The 17,513-nt window shown below is 40.6% G+C and overlaps 4 protein-coding genes across 5 annotated transcripts; 1 reads left to right on the top strand and 3 right to left on the bottom strand.

Moving 5' to 3' along the window:
* Positions 1 to 3,072: 3,072 nt before the first annotated feature.
* Positions 3,073 to 9,873, bottom strand: snx5 (sorting nexin 5). Its single transcript, XM_079168574.1, has 13 exons — positions 9,736 to 9,873; positions 8,463 to 8,567; positions 8,234 to 8,344; positions 8,024 to 8,145; positions 7,788 to 7,911; positions 7,307 to 7,402; positions 7,099 to 7,204; positions 6,911 to 6,986; positions 6,781 to 6,820; positions 6,606 to 6,692; positions 5,927 to 6,086; positions 5,728 to 5,813; positions 3,073 to 4,470 (listed from the first exon to the last, which is right to left on the bottom strand). The coding sequence occupies exons 1-13, from the start codon at positions 9,769 to 9,771 to the stop codon at positions 4,420 to 4,422; spliced, it is 1,200 nt and encodes a 399-aa protein (XP_079024700.1). The 5' UTR covers positions 9,772 to 9,873; the 3' UTR covers positions 3,073 to 4,419.
* Positions 9,874 to 10,280: 407 nt separating this feature from the next.
* Positions 10,281 to 12,546, top strand: mgme1 (mitochondrial genome maintenance exonuclease 1). The gene is made up of 5 exons (XM_079169198.1): positions 10,281 to 10,950; positions 11,072 to 11,288; positions 11,371 to 11,503; positions 11,700 to 11,830; positions 12,408 to 12,546. Exons 1-5 carry the CDS (start codon positions 10,437 to 10,439, stop codon positions 12,445 to 12,447), a joined length of 1,035 nt encoding a protein of 344 aa, XP_079025324.1. The 5' UTR covers positions 10,281 to 10,436; the 3' UTR covers positions 12,448 to 12,546.
* On the bottom strand, positions 11,867 to 14,716 carry LOC306703279 (glycine N-acyltransferase-like). Its single transcript, XM_079169199.1, has 5 exons — positions 14,427 to 14,716; positions 14,145 to 14,255; positions 13,950 to 14,058; positions 13,105 to 13,231; positions 11,867 to 13,009 (listed from the first exon to the last, which is right to left on the bottom strand). Exons 1-5 carry the CDS (start codon positions 14,502 to 14,504, stop codon positions 12,610 to 12,612), a joined length of 825 nt encoding a protein of 274 aa, XP_079025325.1. The 5' UTR covers positions 14,505 to 14,716; the 3' UTR covers positions 11,867 to 12,609.
* A 749-nt stretch (positions 14,717 to 15,465) lies between these two features.
* Positions 15,466 to 17,480, bottom strand: LOC306702942 (glycine N-acyltransferase-like). Of its 2 annotated transcripts, none has more exons than XM_079168706.1 (5): positions 17,322 to 17,480; positions 17,040 to 17,150; positions 16,845 to 16,950; positions 16,251 to 16,377; positions 15,466 to 16,155 (listed from the first exon to the last, which is right to left on the bottom strand). In XM_079168706.1, exons 1-5 carry the CDS (start codon positions 17,397 to 17,399, stop codon positions 15,756 to 15,758), a joined length of 822 nt encoding a protein of 273 aa, XP_079024832.1. In that variant the 5' UTR covers positions 17,400 to 17,480; the 3' UTR covers positions 15,466 to 15,755. The 2 variants fall into 2 exon arrangements, with proteins under 2 accessions (XP_079024832.1, XP_079024833.1); XM_079168707.1 differs by having other exon boundaries at positions 15,474 to 16,155; positions 17,040 to 17,127.
* Between the last annotated feature and the right edge of the window lie 33 nt (positions 17,481 to 17,513).

The raw sequence follows: 17,513 nt of genomic DNA, 5'->3' as shown, positions 1-17,513 counted from the left end.
CCACACCCTTTATTATTTTAACACCCAACGCATTAAAACAATTTGAAGGCGTTGTGTGCCTTTGTAGGTCATAATTAAGATGACAATGAAATGCGGACCTACCCTGGTCACTCATTTAAAGTGTTTTTACAGGCATACTAGACACATCCTCCTCAAGTTAGTTAAGGGGACGCGCTTGTCACTCCAGCCTAGTCACTCTCACAGATTGTCCTCATCAACAAATTGTGTTGTAAAAAACAACTCACAATACTTAATAAAGAGAAAATAACATAATACAGTACACAACAATATACCCAATTCTTTATAAAAAAGGAAAAGATAGACTTCCAATGTGAGCTCTAACTATTTCCCATCAAAAAAAGCATCTTGAAGAATTCCAAAATATAACTGAAGATTTTAATTGAACTGTAGCAAATATATGTGACTGACAGTGTGACTAACATAGTTCTACTCAACCATGTTCCTTGACACCTTTGGATTGCTGCTTGTTTTCTAACATAATAAGGATATTCAGCTGGTGTCCTGGGTCAGATCAGTTCTTGTTTATCAAACCCACTTGTACCAACGGTCTTATTAGTTACAAACCAATACAACTCCATATCTGGCCACTGGTTTCTAGAAAATTATAGCTATTGTTTTCATCTGATTCACATGAATTTGTATATTGTGATAATCAAGACGATAACTAGCCCTATACTTACTAAACAGCGTTGCAAGAAGAGCTGTGAAATATGAATGATTAATCCAGCTCAAAGTATTTCTGTTGTGTGTGACGTGATTTAGTACTTGTTGGTCCATGCGTGTCAATTATTTAGAATTTGAGATTGTTTGTATTGTGTGCATGAAAGCAAAAGACTGCCTGAGCAGGGCAGGGCGCACTAACCTAGAAAAGGTTTGGCCTCTGGTCCTTTGAGCTGTTCAGTGTCGTGTCAATGACAGAATTGCCTTATTGAAGGAAGAAAATACTTCAGATGGTCTGCACAAAAGTACTGAGAGATTCTCTGAGAAGCAAAATGAATGATGTCATTTTCTTCAGTATTATGTATATTCTCAACACATAAGTTCCAAAATGGAACTCTCAAACACGAGAAAGCTGTGGGTCTCGAGGCTGGAGGGGTGACATCAGAGAGCTGTACAGTATGAGCCCACAGCCTTAGAGTTGGAGGTCTGCCTTCACTCTTACTGTATATTATGCAACGTAGGAGGTAGATAGGTAGGGAAAAGGGATTGAAGAAGTCCGTAGCTTTGTGTACACTTTATCTGATGGGCTCCAGGAAGGGGTATCGTGTTCTCTTTCATTAAGGAAACTCAGACAGTTCAGTTATGTCAGAAAGCCCTGCAGGTGCACTTTTTTTTTTTTTTTTTTAAAGTGTGTCCCTTCAGAGGACACGGTTTCTATTTGAGGAGGCCTTCGTGCTTCATGAATCCTCCTTCTGTCTACATGCATTATGACTTTTCAGTTGAACACTGTAGAGCTGTGGGACATGAGGCAGGTGCTTTCACAGGCTCAGTCAGCGTAAGTAAGATGTTGGTTCTTTACAGTTCACCTATCCATGACCTCAGCCAAAGTGGTAAAAGCCTCAAAAACACCTGTGTTTCCTGACATGACAGCATGAAATCGTACATCTGAACTCACGACTTTTCCCCCTATTATTTGCTCCGTCCTTTTGGATAAAGCTTTCCATTATGCGTTCTCAAATTCCAAAGCCTGATAGTCTAATAGTGTGTGTGACTGAGGATTCTAAAAGATTTGGGATCATCAAGATGTAGCTGAATTAATTATTAACGGCCAATCACTGATTATGTCTCCAAAAGCTCTGAAAATGTGCAAAATCGTACCCTTTATCATACGTTTAGAGCCGGCAAATTATCTCCCCCAAGGGGAGATAAGGAAATTCATCGTCAGCAAAATAAATGCCTGCTTCAAAAGTCTTTGAAGCAGGCAGATTAGTTCCTTTACTCCAGTGCACACACATATTACACTGTTGCCTCAGAAGTTTTCTTTCTGCTATTAGAACAAGAACGGAGGGAATTCTTTATTATAATAAGACAGCAGCTACGCAAACGGAACATGAAAAAGACTAAATTTAGCTCCGATACTTCTGTTTCACGCTGATATACTCAGATCAGTAACTGCACAGTTTGAGACAGTGAAGTGAAATAAGCTCTCTACAAGTAACTACCCGACCGTGGCCCCTTAAAACAGATGCATCATCTTCATGTCTGGGCCTTAAAGAGGCCTTGGTCTTTGGTCCCATCATAGCAATATTTCTATAATGTCATGCCTTCACATACTGTTTGCTCCGATCCCAGTTGGCTAACGTTATCAGTTTGCACTGATGATGTGTTATAATCTCATTGGCCCTCGTCTGTGGTTTCATCCAATCAGTGAATCGACCAAACAAGTTCACTGTGACTGCACTATTAGTGATGTCAATATTGACTAATCCATCATGGGCAGGTTCCCGTAGATATTCCGTCCATGCACGGGATCATTATAACTTCCCTAGTCCACGTCTCATTCAGGTGTAACCTTTCACCTTGTGTGAGTAATGCAACAAAAATAATTGCTTAAAAACAGTTCTGTAAGTATGCCAGTTTGTTGCAAGTGCTACCTGTCTTTATATAAATATCATAAAGATCTTTATCTCACAAGAGTTTCACATGGGCTATGGCGTTACTGCAGATTACTTGTTTCGGTCATGTAGCTTAGTGCGACTCATGAAGTAGGACTTGAAATGTGCACTCTGCTAGTGGTGGTGATTCCCATGAGCACTCTGGCATTTCCTCATAGCGTACCTAATACACCAGACGGTCCCTTCACAGGATCCACTGTGCTCAATGGATTTAACACAAACATTTGTGCTTACAGCTGTGTAGGAATTCAAAGTCCCACACACAAAAACCTAATGGAAAGAGGATGCCGTGGATGGATGGATATCGCCACCTAGTGGTATGATAGGGCACTCTTTAATGTACAGATGTACATTTTCAGACCACAGAAAACGTGTCGTTTTGTTGCTTCAAATAAGCCATAAACCCTCAAAAGAAATACAGAATGGCACAAATCAATCTTGGGAAAGTAGGATTTATTCAATGCCATCATTACAAATTTATAAAAAAGGCTAATGTTCTGTAAGAAAACACAATGTAAAGGAATTCACACAGTTGGAATCCATTAGAAATACATTCAATTTCTTAAAAAACTATAATGCATTTTAACACTCCACTGAGCCTGGTCATGATTGCAGAGTGTTTTCTTTTTATTTTCTTAGTGCATCTTTCTATAAATTCTTTAAATAAACAAAACGTGTCGAGTATCTGGTAAATATATCAGGCCTGATTCATGAGACCCCATTAATAACAAAAGGGGAATTTAGAGCAAAATAAAGAAAAACAACAATAATTACGCACAGAAAATGAATGGGCAGAGTTGGTTGGGCTGAAGAAGCAGCTGAGGACATGATACATGAAGTGGAGGGGTATTACGCATGAATTGGGTAAATAAAAGCTAAATGCAGATTCAGAGTCATTACTAAGGTTGATTTTGCTTTGATAAAAATGCTAGATGCTCAGTTAGCTACTGTTTGATCATTTTCTCACCAATCTCAAGCTGAAATCTTCTGATTCATCAATATTTGCAAAACTAATGTGCATCTTTGATAACTGTGGCAGCTGAGGCCACTTCTTACAAACAAGAATGTGGGGACTGATCCAACTGTCCATTCCTAACGTGAAGTGCAGCTATTTTACAACACTTGATGTTGGCCGATTGGTGTCGTCTCATAAGTTTTTCTTAGGGTTGGTTTTGGTACTACTCTAATCTCAGAGCCCAAGAATGCAGATCATGAAGATGTTTATTTTCCCCAAAGCACTAGTTTTGCTTCTGTAAAACTGTTCCATTACCAAACAAAAAAGCCCCAAAAGCACATGAATCATAAAACGTAGGTTATGGCTATGCAAAAAAATATGCTCCAACCCTTAAAAAAAAAAAAGGTATTTAAAAGTGTACACGAGAGAAGAGCTTTGGGTTTAAATTTATGGAGGCAAAATATGATGAAAAAGGCATATGTGCAGAATGTAAAAGTTAGAAAACAAGAAATTAGGAAAAATGGATTCACCTCTATTAGTGCTGCAAAGGAATGGAAGACCTTAATGTTGGCAGCCTCATTCTCCAAGACTTCCATAAATAATGGAAAAGGATGGACCGCGGACCAGAGGACAGGGACTGTAAACATGAAGACATTCTGCTTACAAGACACTCGGTCTCGTGCAGGGTTTTAAAGTGGCATCAGACCCGTGGGTGGGAGCAAAGATAGGGCTTGGATACGTGTCCATGCAAGGCCCTGGGGACGACAGGTTTCCATTTGCTATGACTGGTCACTTGGTGATGGTAGGACAGGACAACTTGAATACTTGTCAGATGCTCTTGAGCAGGTCAATGCATCCCTGCAATAGAGTCACGTTGTTCTGCGGACACAGGAGAAAACAGTATTGATACTGCTGAAGAAGTCTGTCATCTAATATCTCACCAAATAAAGCATTTAAATGCACGCTTCTATCCCAGTAACAATCCGCATTTGCAAGTGTAAACAACATATTTTGAGGAAACACAATAAGCTTGCTGGGCGATATTGAAACGCCTTCTAAACATCAGCACTTTGAAACAAAGAAATCCACAAGAAGGTTCTCAAGTGCACGAGTATAACGGTGAGCGTAATCAAAGTGGGTACTTCAAGGCAATCTCACAAAACAGACTAACTGTTCTTGTTCCAATTGAAAAGTCTTTTATTTTGGAGATTGATAGTTTCGTCTCTTTGAGCATTCAAGGGCAAGTTTATTGACTAGGTGTGAAGCGGTGTAAATGATTAAGTGCACCAAGAAGAAGTGTGATGTTAAAGACGTGTGTTAAAGGTGCTAAATTTGAAATGAGTAAGTCAGTAAATAGTTATTTAATAGTATGCATATTTATAATAGTCTTGTATTGTTCAACACAGAATATTGCAATAGAGGCATTAAATATATGACAGTAGAATAGAAAGAAATTTAGTTTTGCGCACTACTTTGTAGGCGGATGTTACTGGTGTACTTGGATAATACAGTTGTCCCCTTCAGGCCAAAGTAACAGAGGCGTAGCTCTGCTGCTACATGCTGATTTCGCAACGGAACAAAAACGCAGCTTTTACTTCTCATCATTGCACGTTTTTAGCTGTAAGCACCGTTAGCTGATAGACGCCGGCTCAGTTGTTGCAATGTGTAGAGCCGTTTGGAGGCAATCCCTCAACATAGATATGCTCTGAATTTGGAATTTGACACCTTTAAACTTAATGTTTAAACGATCCAATGTTTACAACTTCCAGTGACACACTGGTAGAATTTGGCGAGGTTCCCAACCACACCTTGCCATTTGTGTTAGTTTCAGTATTCCCCAAATGACTAACTGTTGAATCCAAGCTAAACCAGCACTAACCAGGTACACAACAACTGATTTTGTATTCTCTGTTTTATCATTCATTTTATAATATTTATAATGTTGTTATTTTTACATGTATTATCTTTCTAGCATTTTATGATGATGAGTGAGATATCACTGATGATGTTTGCAGGTACATGTGAGATTAATTAATCGCACTATGGCTGTGTAATGGTAATTGATTTTCAAATCTACATATTAAAGACACAACGTGTATGTGTGTAAAAGTCGGTCCGCTCTATTGTGCTGCTCACCTTGGCATGTTTTATCTCCAGCTCGGCCATCTCTATGAGGTTCTTCCTGAAGGCCACAACACGCCTGCCCTTGAAACTGGTGAGTTCTGTGAGGAGAACAGTGTCCGGTTAAAAAAGGGCTCGCACAGCGCGTACCATTTTACACACAAGGAAGCAAGTACAGAAGGATCCTGCATCTCTTGTGCACGGACGCACAAACCTTTCTTTCCAGACTCCGAGAGCTTGTCAAATTTCTGCAGGCACTGCTTCTGGTGCTCCTCTGCCTGGGGAATGTCCTTGCTCTTCAGTCGAGCCTTATCCAAAGCCTTGTTAGAGTTCTCGTAGTCAACCAACGCCCGAGCTCGCCTGTACAGAAGGTCCTGACATGTTCCAGATTGTTTAAAACATGAGAAATAAAAGAATACAGAGAGAGAGCGATAACTGGCCATCATTTGGAAAATATATAGCAATACATTGAGCTCAATGTCCAATAATTCAAAAAGGTCATTTCATTTTTGCAAGATTTTAACAGAAGATGTGCTGGATGGAAAATAATAATTATCGAGAATACAGACACTTCTTTTCTGTACAACATGGTTTCGTGCTGCTCCTCAAATGCAAATATTCACATTTGAATAAATCTGCAATTAGTCCTTGTGCTGAATAGAACAAATATAAACATCTCTGATCCCATGCTGACTAGAAAATGGCTGCCTGCTGCTGAAATATGTAGATTATCTTCTGTTCATCTTTACCCATAAATCTTAATTTGGATTTACTTATAAAGAACAATGAGGCAAAAAGCCATGTTTGTTGCAGTGAGCGTTTGATATTTCATTAAGTATTGTTCTGCCTGGGTGGAATGGGTCACATTGTGGCAGAAGATAAACATTTCTCACCTTGGCAGCCTGGATGTCTCTCATGTAATATCTGAGCAACTCTGTGAGTTTCAGCTCCTGGTCAGATGCTACTCTTCCCTCTACTTTCTGCAGGAACACAAATGAAGACATGTATACGTGTACTAATCAGAACTAATATTTACAAAGCTGTGTTTGTAATTGAGGTTTTACTTACTCTGAGCTTCTCAAAGAGGTCTGCCATCTTCTCCAGGTGCCTGAGGAAAGAAAAGTAAAGCCATGCCATGGAAAACTCTGCACAAAGTATGTCCTTGCATGAAAAACATTAAATGATATATTAATCTCACTTTTTATTTGCTGTGCTATCATCAGCAGAGAGACTGTTCAGAGTGGCAGAGATGTGGATGTAGTCATCCGCAATATCTGTAAGAACAGAAATGAGCAATCAAAACTAAACAACTTCCAAATATAAATGAATTTATTCTACTAAACTCTAAATCAGCAACAAAGTAGTCGTGTAAAAACCCTGTAGTACTTTTGTGCGAGCGTGTCATTTTCTCTGCTTTGGCAGTGGAATCTTTTATCTTGCTGTAGTAGTCGAGCAAGAATGTCTTCTCCTGCTCAAAAAAATCATCCACTTCCTGTGTAGGACACAAACAGACAAAAGGTAACTGGGTGAAGTGGCTACAATATTGTGACTGTAAAGATACGTGTAATGCAAGTAGATCATGCATGAGCCTCACCTTTATTCCTGAGATAAGGACCTCATCAGCTGACTTCACCATGTTTTTAAAGAATCCACCAAACATTTCCTTGGCATTCTTTCTTCTCACAGTGAGCTAAAATGACAGAATTGAGACAGGATACACGTAAAACCTATGAGTGGAATATGATATATTTATTAAAACGCATTATATGTTTGTGGGAACTAAGTAGGGAAGTAATGTTTGTGATTTTACCAATACTTCCTTGTTTTTGTATTGTATCACAATATAGTCCACAAAAACATGTGGCCTATGTTCTTTTATCAGACTACATCTTCCTTAAATAAAGACTTTAAATCTTATGTTAACAAACAACACAGCCACCGACTGACAAAGAATACATAGATAACTGCTGATCACAGCAGGATGTAAGCCATGTGTCACAGGTCTCCAGCAAACTCTACTTCCTCTTTTCCAACTGACAACTCGGGAAAGGAAGTCAGCATAACGGGGAACTCACATCCTGGTCATACTCTAAGAAAATCTGGAAGTTTCTGTCTTTGCATAAAATGGGGTGAGAGGACAATCTCTGCAGGAAGACTTCGTGCACTTGGACAGTTTTCTTGAACACAGCCAGGTACTCACTGAAAACAAAATAAAACAGATAGAGCAAGATGGTTTTTTTAAAGGCTCTAACTCGACACCGTCTACAGAATACAATGCACATATTTTGTTTTGGTTGAGTGTCACACTCACGCCTCCAACTCCTGCTTCATTTTAGTGTACTCCTCCTTAGTCATAGTGGATTCACCTTCACCCAGTTTGTGCATCTTCTCTCTCGGGCTCTCAAAGTCAGGCTTTGGGGGCACTGGAGGAATCTATGAATGATAAAAGCAGGAAATAAAAAATGACTTAAGATTTATGACCGGTTAAATGTCTCAATGTGTCTTTATAAATCCAACTTACAATTAGGCCGGCATAGTCCTCCGTCTCAACCAGAGTGTCGTGTAGCCAGATGAAGTCTTCATGCTGCCTAGGAACGGAGAAATCTGGCTTCTGAAAAGAGCTAAGTGTGGTCTGGGAACAAACAAAGTATTTTCGTTAAGAAAACAACAGATCAGCAACTACCCTTATAGAATGCTTTTACGGTTAGTAGTTGAGTGATGTGTTGGAATACAAACATTTCCTTCTTTACCTTTGTATGGACAGTAAACTTGACTTTGTCCCTTTCACAGAGTGCATCAGGAATGTCAATGAGAAGAGAGGCATCATGGTTTAGATCTACAGACACAGAGCGCATCTGAGGAGAAAGAATACACCAAAGTTACCAAAAGAATGTAACTGGCTGATCAAAAAACATCATTTGTCATGTACAAATGCTTTTGTTTTTGGGTTTGTGGTCACTTTGTTTCAAATCTGGCTTTCAAAAAATATCCAAAGAGGTCTCTCATCAGATCATCATGTTGAACAATATCAGAAAAGCCATTCGATTAATTTGATTTCGGTTTGATTTGACAGTTTATCTACAGTGTCGCCTCTTTGACGTTTTTGTTGGCTACTGAGGATTTAAGCTTTACAAAGTGGGACTGTCTGTAGCAAGGACATCGATAAACAGCTCAAAACGGTTGCGACATTGCATATCGGCTCTTAGAAATCATTCTTCCATGAGTTTAGCATAGAAGTGTCTGAGGGGTGTTTGGTAAAAGGTCTGGAAGCACTTAGTTTTGGATCTAATGGTATGTACAGACTCCAGTCTTGCTTTGGCTTAAGGACTAGTTTGTCAGCCTTGTTTTTCCGTTACATTATAGCATACAGAATGAACAGTCTTTACTATTTACTCTCTTACTAACGAATGCATATACACACACAAACCTTAACCTCAGTTGTCTATTTATTGGGGACACTCATTGCAAAGGATATAATGTTCAGTGTTTTTGTAACTGTTTTAGAGAGGTGTTTATACAACTTAATGGACATTTCAGAGGGTGTAGCTGTGTAGTCTCACCCCATTAATAAAAGTTATTTTGATAGTCAGAATGCTAATAATTTTAGCTCACTGCAAGTCAACAGAGTTGTCAATGGCCAACTGACAACAGCACAGCTCTGCAAAGCATTCGTAATACAGAAAATAACACTGTATTGCCATACAATAACGTATTTTACTTTTCTGTGTTGTAAGGAAACCATTGCCTTCACTGTTGTACATTTACCACAACAAAGAACACTTTCTTTTTACTGCATAAATGCAGTTTTGACACCACTGGTTTAACGCAACCCACTTCTCGTTAGATTAATCGATAACACGTTTGCTAGCTTTAGCCAGCGGCTAGCGTTATGTACACAGAAAACAACACAAGTTAGCGACAATAACTTAGCCAGAGAGCAACCGCTAATGTCAGCTAATAGTTACCTTAATGCTACCAGGGCGGACTTGTGCTGCAATGTACACGCAGACACATTTAACTCACCTTTTCCTTATTGCTTTCGTCTATGGTGGACGTCATGATGGGACTGAAATCGACGGAACGGCGAGAACAGGCCAGCAAACCCAAATAACAAAACTATCTGCAGGAAGCTCTGCCTCTGCTGCTCGATGCCTGACGAACTGTCAAACCCTCCCGACGATGACAGTTAAGCCCGCCTTGAAGACAATCTGATTGGACAACATCGACTTTTCAAACACTACGATTTGCTTTCAAACTAATCACTCATACCACCCTTCAAGTTTCTATTCATGTGGTTTTATATCAATGCTTTATGATAACTTATTTAAACAAAATGAATATTGCATGTTGTTATCATTGGGTAATGGATAGATGAGGCGTGGTAAGCTTAAAAGTAAATGAAAGTAAATAACATGAGTACCACCCATAGACAGCACCACGGGCTCAACGATACACTATGCATTGTGGGTAATGTAGTTACCATCCTTTCCCCGGAACTTCATGTCCTGTGTACGGAAGTTTGTGCGGCCGGAGAGGCGCGTCGTATAGAAACAGTGGTGTTTGTTTGGACGAGATGCTCTGGAACATGTCGGGGCAAGTACCGTCACCAAAATGAAGGGAATATTCTTAAACGTACCGTGAAAACACTGAAACCACTGCACGTAGGCTTTATGTAGTTAGTTAACTACTAAGTTCTAGTGTTCTGGTTCTGTGAAGTGGTCACAATGTTCATTCTTATACGCGTGGTGTGCGTTGGAGGTGCCATTGTGCCCAAATGCACCGCCCTCTCTGTCAGCAATTTCTCAGCATACCGTTGCGTAAGAGCCCCAAAGAGAAACAGTCCGTACAGCTCAGTGGACAGTGAGCGCTACTCTTCTCTTGTGAAGTCTGTCATGTCGTCCAGGGTCAGTTCCCAAACCCCCGAGACCCTCCAAGCGGAGGACGAACACGTTTATGGGCCTGTTGTCAAAGCTCCAACGCCCTCCTCGAGACCAGAGATGAGGGTACCCAAAACCCTGCATCCCTTCTTACACCTCCAAGAGACTCCACAAGCGGAGGAGCCAGAGTCAGGACCTCCAATCCGGATTTTGTTAAACCGGGCAGGCAGGTCTTCCGTTCCGAGTGTGACCCGCATTCTCCAGCAGACGCTCTCCCCGGAGCAGATCTTCTACCTGGAGAGGTGGAAGAGGAAGATGATCGCAGAGCTCGGAGAGGAAGGCTTCAAAGAATACAGTCAGAGTAAGTGTTGTAACCTCAATGTAAGCTGCTATTGAAGTATGTGTGGTGTGGTAGCTTAGATGAGTTGTCTGTAGAGGCAGGACAGACTGAAAAGTGACCAAAAGATGTTGTTTTCAACCAGAATTATTTAGGCAAGGGAGGCTTTTCCATTCAACTGTGGAGGACTTCCTGGTGTCAGGTGCAACTTGGAAGAACAGAAATCCTCCGGAGGTAGAGGGATACATGGAGAGCATCTCTCACGTGCTGGAGGATGTCGGAGCAGTGAGAGCCACTGAAAGCACTGTGCATCACGACACGCTGAACTATCTGGGAATTGTGGATTGTGTTGCTCGCTACAGGTAAATATTGTGGTTTGCAGACAACGGTGGGCTCTACTGTTTCTATACCAGACTTGACTTGAGGGCACATATTTGTGTGCAGGGGCGTACTATGTGTTATTGACTGGAAGACTTCAGAGAAGCCCAAACCATTCCTGAGCAACACGTATGACAACCCTGTCCAGGTGGCAGCCTATGCCGGAGCGTTGAACAATGACGGCAACTACAAATACCAGGTGATCTACCGAGATGAATGACGTGGTCATCTTTTATTTCCCAGCTTTTCACCCAGATTGTTTACCTATCTCTCAGATTCTGTACTTAAAACATAAATGACATAATAGTAAACACATTCAATCTTTCTAATTATTGTATGTCTGCTACAATGTGTCACACAAAACGTCATACCCCGCTTGTTTCTTCTCATAACAGGTTGAAAATGGACTCATTGTAGTAGCCTACAAGGATGGCTCACCGGCCCACGTTCATCAGTTGAGCTCAGAGCTGATGTTGAAGTACTGGAAAACTTGGTTGATTCGTCTCGAAGAGTTCACAGAACAAAGGTAAACCAGTGAGCAGGTTTTAATTCAGAAATAATTGCATTAATACGATTTGATGATGTTGTTATTAACCTGATCTCAAACATCAGTTTGGGCCAAATGTACTTGTGGTGGAATTTTCTCATTATATTTGATCTTTTATAGACCAAATTATTAATTGAAAAAAGAGAAGAGTATTGGCATTACCTGTAGCTCTATCACAACTTTTAATTTGAGTTACTCCTAGCACCCGAGCAGTCTGGATAATAAAATGTCACGCTCCTGTTCTTTTATTGTTATAACATGTATAACAATAAAAACTGTTTGTATACTATAACAGTAACAGAGAGGCAGTCATTAATAATAGATCTCATGCTCCCTCCAACTGTGCTCTTACAGATAATAATAGACAATAATAGCTATAAAGACAAATCACGCAGAAAACAACAAATCTAAATAGAATCTAAGAAATGAAATGAAGATAGTGATGCAGTATTTACATGATGAGAACATAATTATCCATTAATATATGTTTTTTTAATCATAAAGTAATACATATACACACAATTAACATTAAGATTTTTTTTAATTTTCATTTCAGATCCAGTCATGCATCAAGTGCTGTTGAGCAAAAGAGATGAGATGTCTGTTGAAGCAGGTCCCTCCAGTTTAAGGCAACTGAACCTGAAGTGAAAATATAACAAGCTCCCATGCAGTAGGAGGATAAAACCCTAAACCCTAATTTCTTTCCCCTTTTCTACACCGGGAGCAACTTATCATTTTAGAGGCCTTGTTTGAGGTATTTAACAATCATTGAATTCAAACCAGGCTTCCCTGTACGAGGGGTCCTCAACAAAGCCCATGCTTTTAAATAGCCTGTGGGAGACCTCGTTCTCCTCCTCTACGCAGCCGTACACTGGGTACCCCTCAGTGTGGAGTCTCTTGGCCATGGCGCTGATCAGGACTTTGGCGTAGCCTTTCCCTCTGTGCTCTGGCAGAGTGTACAATATGCCCATCGCACACGACGCGTAGGTCAGGATCCAGGATGCAGGCTTTCCTTCCGCGTCCAGCACGCAGCAGGAGGGGAAGTTTGCGAGCATGTTCCAGATCATCTTGACGGCGTCCTCGTTCTTTCCAAACTTCCATGTCTGATTCACCAAGCCAACGTGTGATTCATCCAGAGAGCTTAGTGAGATCCCTGAGCTGATGCAGAACAGAGCGAGAGTGCTGTTTTATTAATGAACTATTAAACCTAAGATAATGTTTTAGTCACACACTGGACACTAGCTGGGCCCTACCTGTCTATAGAGGGCAGGTTGGATACGTCCTCCAGTATCATCAGGTGACACACTGCCAGCTTTCGGCTGGACACGCCTTTTTCTGATGCCACTGCTTTGACTATCTCCATGTGGCGAAGATTGATTCCTTGGACAGAAGTCATGAAGGAAATGCTTTTAATAAATGTGTGAAACTTGATTTGGTATTTGTATTTCTTTTGAGTTCTGAGAATTTTTTAAATACAGGATTAAAGATTTCAGTCTACCAGAAGTGATTTCATCTCTGTCTTGTATTAGGAAGACAAAAAGAGTAAGTAAAAGTAAGTAAGTAAAATGTATTTATAAAGCGCTTTTCACAGACAAAAGTCACAAAGAGCTTAAAAGGGCAGAAATTACAAGCATAAAATACACAACGTGACCATAGGGACAATAATTTACATACACAGAAAAAATACAAAATAAAAAAATAGTTTAAAAGCAGGTCTAGGACATGGGTTTTACCCAAACGCCAGTCTAAAAGGGTGCGTTTTGAGCTGGTTTCTAAAAGTGTTCACAGAATCTGCGAGGCGTAGAGGTGCAGGCAGAGCATTCCACAGCCTCGGGGCTACTGCCTCAAAAGCTCGGTCACCACGGGTCTTGGGAGGACAATGGGAGGACTTTGAACACAATAAAAGATGAGATGATAAAACTCTTAAGCTAGTTTTATACCCTAAAGACACCAGTGCATAAGTGCAATGATAGTTTTTCAACATTCATAGGGCTACGCCATGTAATCAGTGTGTTAAGAAAAGAAGAGAATAAAAAATGAATGCTATGATTATTATTCAAGAGATGATGAAAAGAGCAAAAGTGCTTATTGCTGTTACCAAGGGAAAGGTACTGGGTCCAGTCAATAACGGAGGATGTCCTCATGGTTTCCTCTAGAATAGATTCATCCTTTGCAAAAACTATTATCTCCTTAAAGAGATCACTCTTCTGCAAGAAAAGAGAGATGTGAAGATGCTGTATATGCAGAAATACGGATAAATATATACATATCTTACATATAGATAAGTAGTTACCTGCCCATATTGGGATTTGCAGACAAGGACATTGAACTCTGGCCATCTGTCCACTAAGACCCTCACAGGGTCTGATCTGACTCTGTTACTGAGGACCAGACAACCATAAACCTTAAAAATGAAACAGTTACATTGTAATCCAAAGAATGGCAGCATCACTTATTGAGGCAGTAAATATGTTTAAAGGTGTTGTCAAGTAAACAATATATTATAGGATAATATTAGTCATCGACTTGCAAAAGGCTATAGATTGTATTATTTATTATACTAGCTCAGACACACCTGTTGTGACCGAGGTAAATATCTTTCCAGATGGGTCTCAGTCATTTTCAGCTGCTCTCCGGTCAGTTCCATGGTCATTTCTTTCCAGTCCGGAGGATCAACGAAGCCTTACCGAGTGTACACTATTCAACTGATTTGGGAACGCAGTGAGTAAATGCTGAGCGAGAGGCTGAAGTGGACTTCTGACTCACACTTTCGACACTTAAAATGTGGGTGGACTTAAAAAAAAAAAAGAAGCTTTGCACGTTCTCTTTTGCCGAGCAGTTGTGAAAGAGGCGGAGTGTACAATAAGCCCAACGCACAGTAATCATACACCAGAACTATCTGCAGGAAGCTCTGCCTCTGCTGCTCGATGCCTGACGAACTGTCAAACCCTCCTGACGATGACAGTTAAGCCCGCCTTAAAGACAATCTGATTGGACAACATCGACTTTTCAAACACTGCGATTTGCTTTCAAACTAATCACTCATACCACCCTTCAAGTTTCTATTCATGTGGTTTTATATCAATGCTTTATGATAACTTATTTAAACAAAATGAATATTGCATGTTGTTATCATTGGGTAATGGATAGATGAGGCGTGGTAAACTTAAAAGTAAATGAAAGTAAATAACATGAGTACCACCCATAGACAGGGCGGTGCCATTGTGCCCAAATGCACTGCCCTCTCTGTCAGCAATTTCTCAGCATACCGTTGCGTAAGAGCCCCAAAGAGAAACAGTCCGTACAGCTCAGTGGACAGTGAGCGCTACTCTTCTCTTGTGAAGTCTGTCATGTCGTCCAGGGTCAGTTCCCAAACCCCCGAGACCCTCCAAGCGGAGGACGAACACGTTTATGGACCTGTTGTCAAAGCTCCAACGCCCTCCTCGAGACCAGAGATGAGGGTACCCAAAACCCTGCATCCGTTCTTACACCTCCAAGAGACTCCACAAGCGGAGGAGCCAGAGTCAGGACCTCCAATCCGGATTTTGTTAAACCGGGCAGGCAGGTCTTCCGTTGTGAAGATAGTGATGCAGTATTTACATGATGAGAACATAATTATCCATTAATATATGTTTTTTTAATCATAAAGTAATACATATACACACAATTAACATTAAGATTTTTTTTTAATTTTCATTTCAGATCCAGTCATGCATCAAGTGCTGTTGAGCAAAAGAGATGAGATGTCTGTTGAAGCAGGTCCCTTCAGTTTAAGGCAACTGAACCTGAAGTGAAAATATAACAAGCTCCCATGCAGTAGGAGGATAAAACCCTAAACCCTCATTTCTTTCCCCTTTTCTACACCGGGAGCAACTTATCATTTTAGAGGCCTTGTTTAAGGTATTTAACAATCATTGAATTCAAACCAGGCTTCCCTGTACGAGGGGTCCTCAACAAAGTCCATGCTTTTAAATAGCCTGTGGGAGACCTCGTTCTCCTCCTCTACGTAGCCGTACACTGGGTACCCCTCAGTGTGGAGTCTCTTGGCCATGGCGCTGATCAGGACTTTGGCGTAGCCTTTCCCTCTGTGCTCTGGCAGAGTGTACAATATGCCCATCGCACACGACGCGTAGGTCAGGATCCAGGATGCAGGCTTTCCTTCCGCGTCCAGCACGCAGCAGGAGGGGAAGTTTGCGATCATGTTCCAGATCATCCTGACGCCGTCCTCGTTCTTTCCAAACTTCCATGTCTGATTCACCAAGCCAACGTGTGATTCATCCAGAGAGCTTAGTGAGATCCCTGAGCTGATGCAGAACAGAGCGAGAGTGCTGTTTTATTAATGAACTATTAAACCTAAGATAATGTTTTAGTCACACACTGGACACTAGCTGGGCCCTACCTGTCTATAGAGGGCAGGTTGGATACGTCCTCCAGTATCATCAGGTGACACACTGCCAGCTTTCGGCTGGACACGCCTTTTTCTGATGCCACTGCTTTGACTATCTCCATGTGGCGAAGATTGATTCCTTGGACAGAAGTTATGAAGGAAATGCTTTTAATAAATGTGTGAAACTTGATTTGGTATTTGTATTTCTTTTGAGTTCTGAGAATTTTTTAAATACAGGATTAAAGATTTCAGTCTACCAGAAGTGATTTCATCTCTGTCTTGTATTAGGAAGACAAAAAGAGTAAGTAAAAGTAAGTAAGTAAAATGTATTTATAAAGCGCTTTTCACAGACAAAAGTCACAAAGAGCCACGGGTCTTGGGAGGACAATGGGAGGACTTTGAACACAATAAAAGATGAGATGATAAAACTCTTAAGCTAGTTTTATACCCTAAAGACACCAGTGCATAAGTGCAATGATAGTTTTTCAACATTCATAGGGCTACGCCATGTAATCAGTGTGTTAAGAAAAGAAGAGAATAAAAAATGAATGCTATGATTATTATTCAAGAGACAATGAAAAGAGCAAAAGTGCTTATTGCTGTTACCAAGGGAAAGGTACCGGGTCCAGTCAATAACCGAGGATGTCCTCATGGTTTCCTCTAGAATAGATTCATCCTTTGCAAAAACTATTATCTCCTTAAAGAGATCACCCTTCGGCAAGAAAAGAGAGATGTGAAGATGCTGTATATGCAGAAATACGGATAAATATATACATATCTTACACATAGATAAGTAGTTACCTGCCCATATTGGGATTTGCAGACAAGGACATTGAACTCTGGCCATCTGTCCACTAAGACCCTCACAGGGTCTGATCTGACTCTGTTACTGAGGACCAGACAACCATAAACCTTAAAAATGAAATAGTTACATTGTAATCCAAAGAATGGCAGCATCACTTATTGAGGCAGTAAATATGTTTAAAGGTGTTGTCAAGTAAACAATATATTATAAGATAATATTAGTCATCGACTTGCAAAAGGCTATAGATTGTATTATTTATTATACTAGCTCAGACACACCTGTTGTGACCGAGGTAAATATCTTTCCAGATGGGTCTCGGTCATTTTCAGCTGCTCTCCGGTCAGTTCCATGGTCATTTCTTTCCAGTCCGGAGGATCAACGAAGCCTTACCGAGTGTACACTATTCAACTGATTTGGGAACGCAGTGAGTAAATGCTGAGCGAGAGGCTGAAGTGGACTTCTGACTCACA

The sequence above is a fragment of the Pholis gunnellus genome (genome assembly GCF_910591455.1).
Source record: "Pholis gunnellus genome assembly, chromosome: 11".
Classification (NCBI taxonomy): domain Eukaryota; kingdom Metazoa; phylum Chordata; class Actinopteri; order Perciformes; family Pholidae; genus Pholis; species Pholis gunnellus.
This window is presented reverse-complemented; position numbering and strand designations above follow the sequence as displayed.

Coding starts and splice junctions, on each gene's coding strand:
- LOC306702942 (XM_079168706.1), bottom strand. CDS start 17,399: ATGACCATGGAACTGACCGGAGAGCAGCTGAAAATGACCGAGACCCAT. Junction 16,951..17,039: donor GCAAATCCCAATATGGGCAG/GTAACTACTTAT, acceptor TTCTTGCCGAAG/GGTGATCTCTTTAAGGAGAT. Junction 16,378..16,844: donor GACCCGGTACCTTTCCCTTG/GTAACAGCAATA, acceptor CTTCTGTCCAAG/GAATCAATCTTCGCCACATG.
- LOC306703279 (XM_079169199.1), bottom strand. CDS start 14,504: ATGACCATGGAACTGACCGGAGAGCAGCTGAAAATGACTGAGACCCAT. Junction 14,059..14,144: donor GCAAATCCCAATATGGGCAG/GTAACTACTTAT, acceptor CTTTTCTTGCAG/AAGAGTGATCTCTTTAAGGA. Junction 13,010..13,104: donor AACCTGCCCTCTATAGACAG/GTAGGGCCCAGC, acceptor GTTCTGCATCAG/CTCAGGGATCTCACTAAGCT.
- snx5 (XM_079168574.1), bottom strand. CDS start 9,771: ATGACGTCCACCATAGACGAAAGCAATAAGGAAAAG. Junction 7,403..7,787: donor TCTTAGAGTATGACCAGGAT/GTGAGTTCCCCG, acceptor CTGTCATTTTAG/CTCACTGTGAGAAGAAAGAA. Junction 5,814..5,926: donor CTCGGAGTCTGGAAAGAAAG/GTTTGTGCGTCC, acceptor TTCTCCTCACAG/AACTCACCAGTTTCAAGGGC.
- mgme1 (XM_079169198.1), top strand. CDS start 10,437: ATGTTCATTCTTATACGCGTGGTGTGCGTTGGAGGTGCCATTGTGCCC. Junction 10,951..11,071: donor CTTCAAAGAATACAGTCAGA/GTAAGTGTTGTA, acceptor GTTTTCAACCAG/AATTATTTAGGCAAGGGAGG. Junction 11,289..11,370: donor GATTGTGTTGCTCGCTACAG/GTAAATATTGTG, acceptor ATTTGTGTGCAG/GGGCGTACTATGTGTTATTG.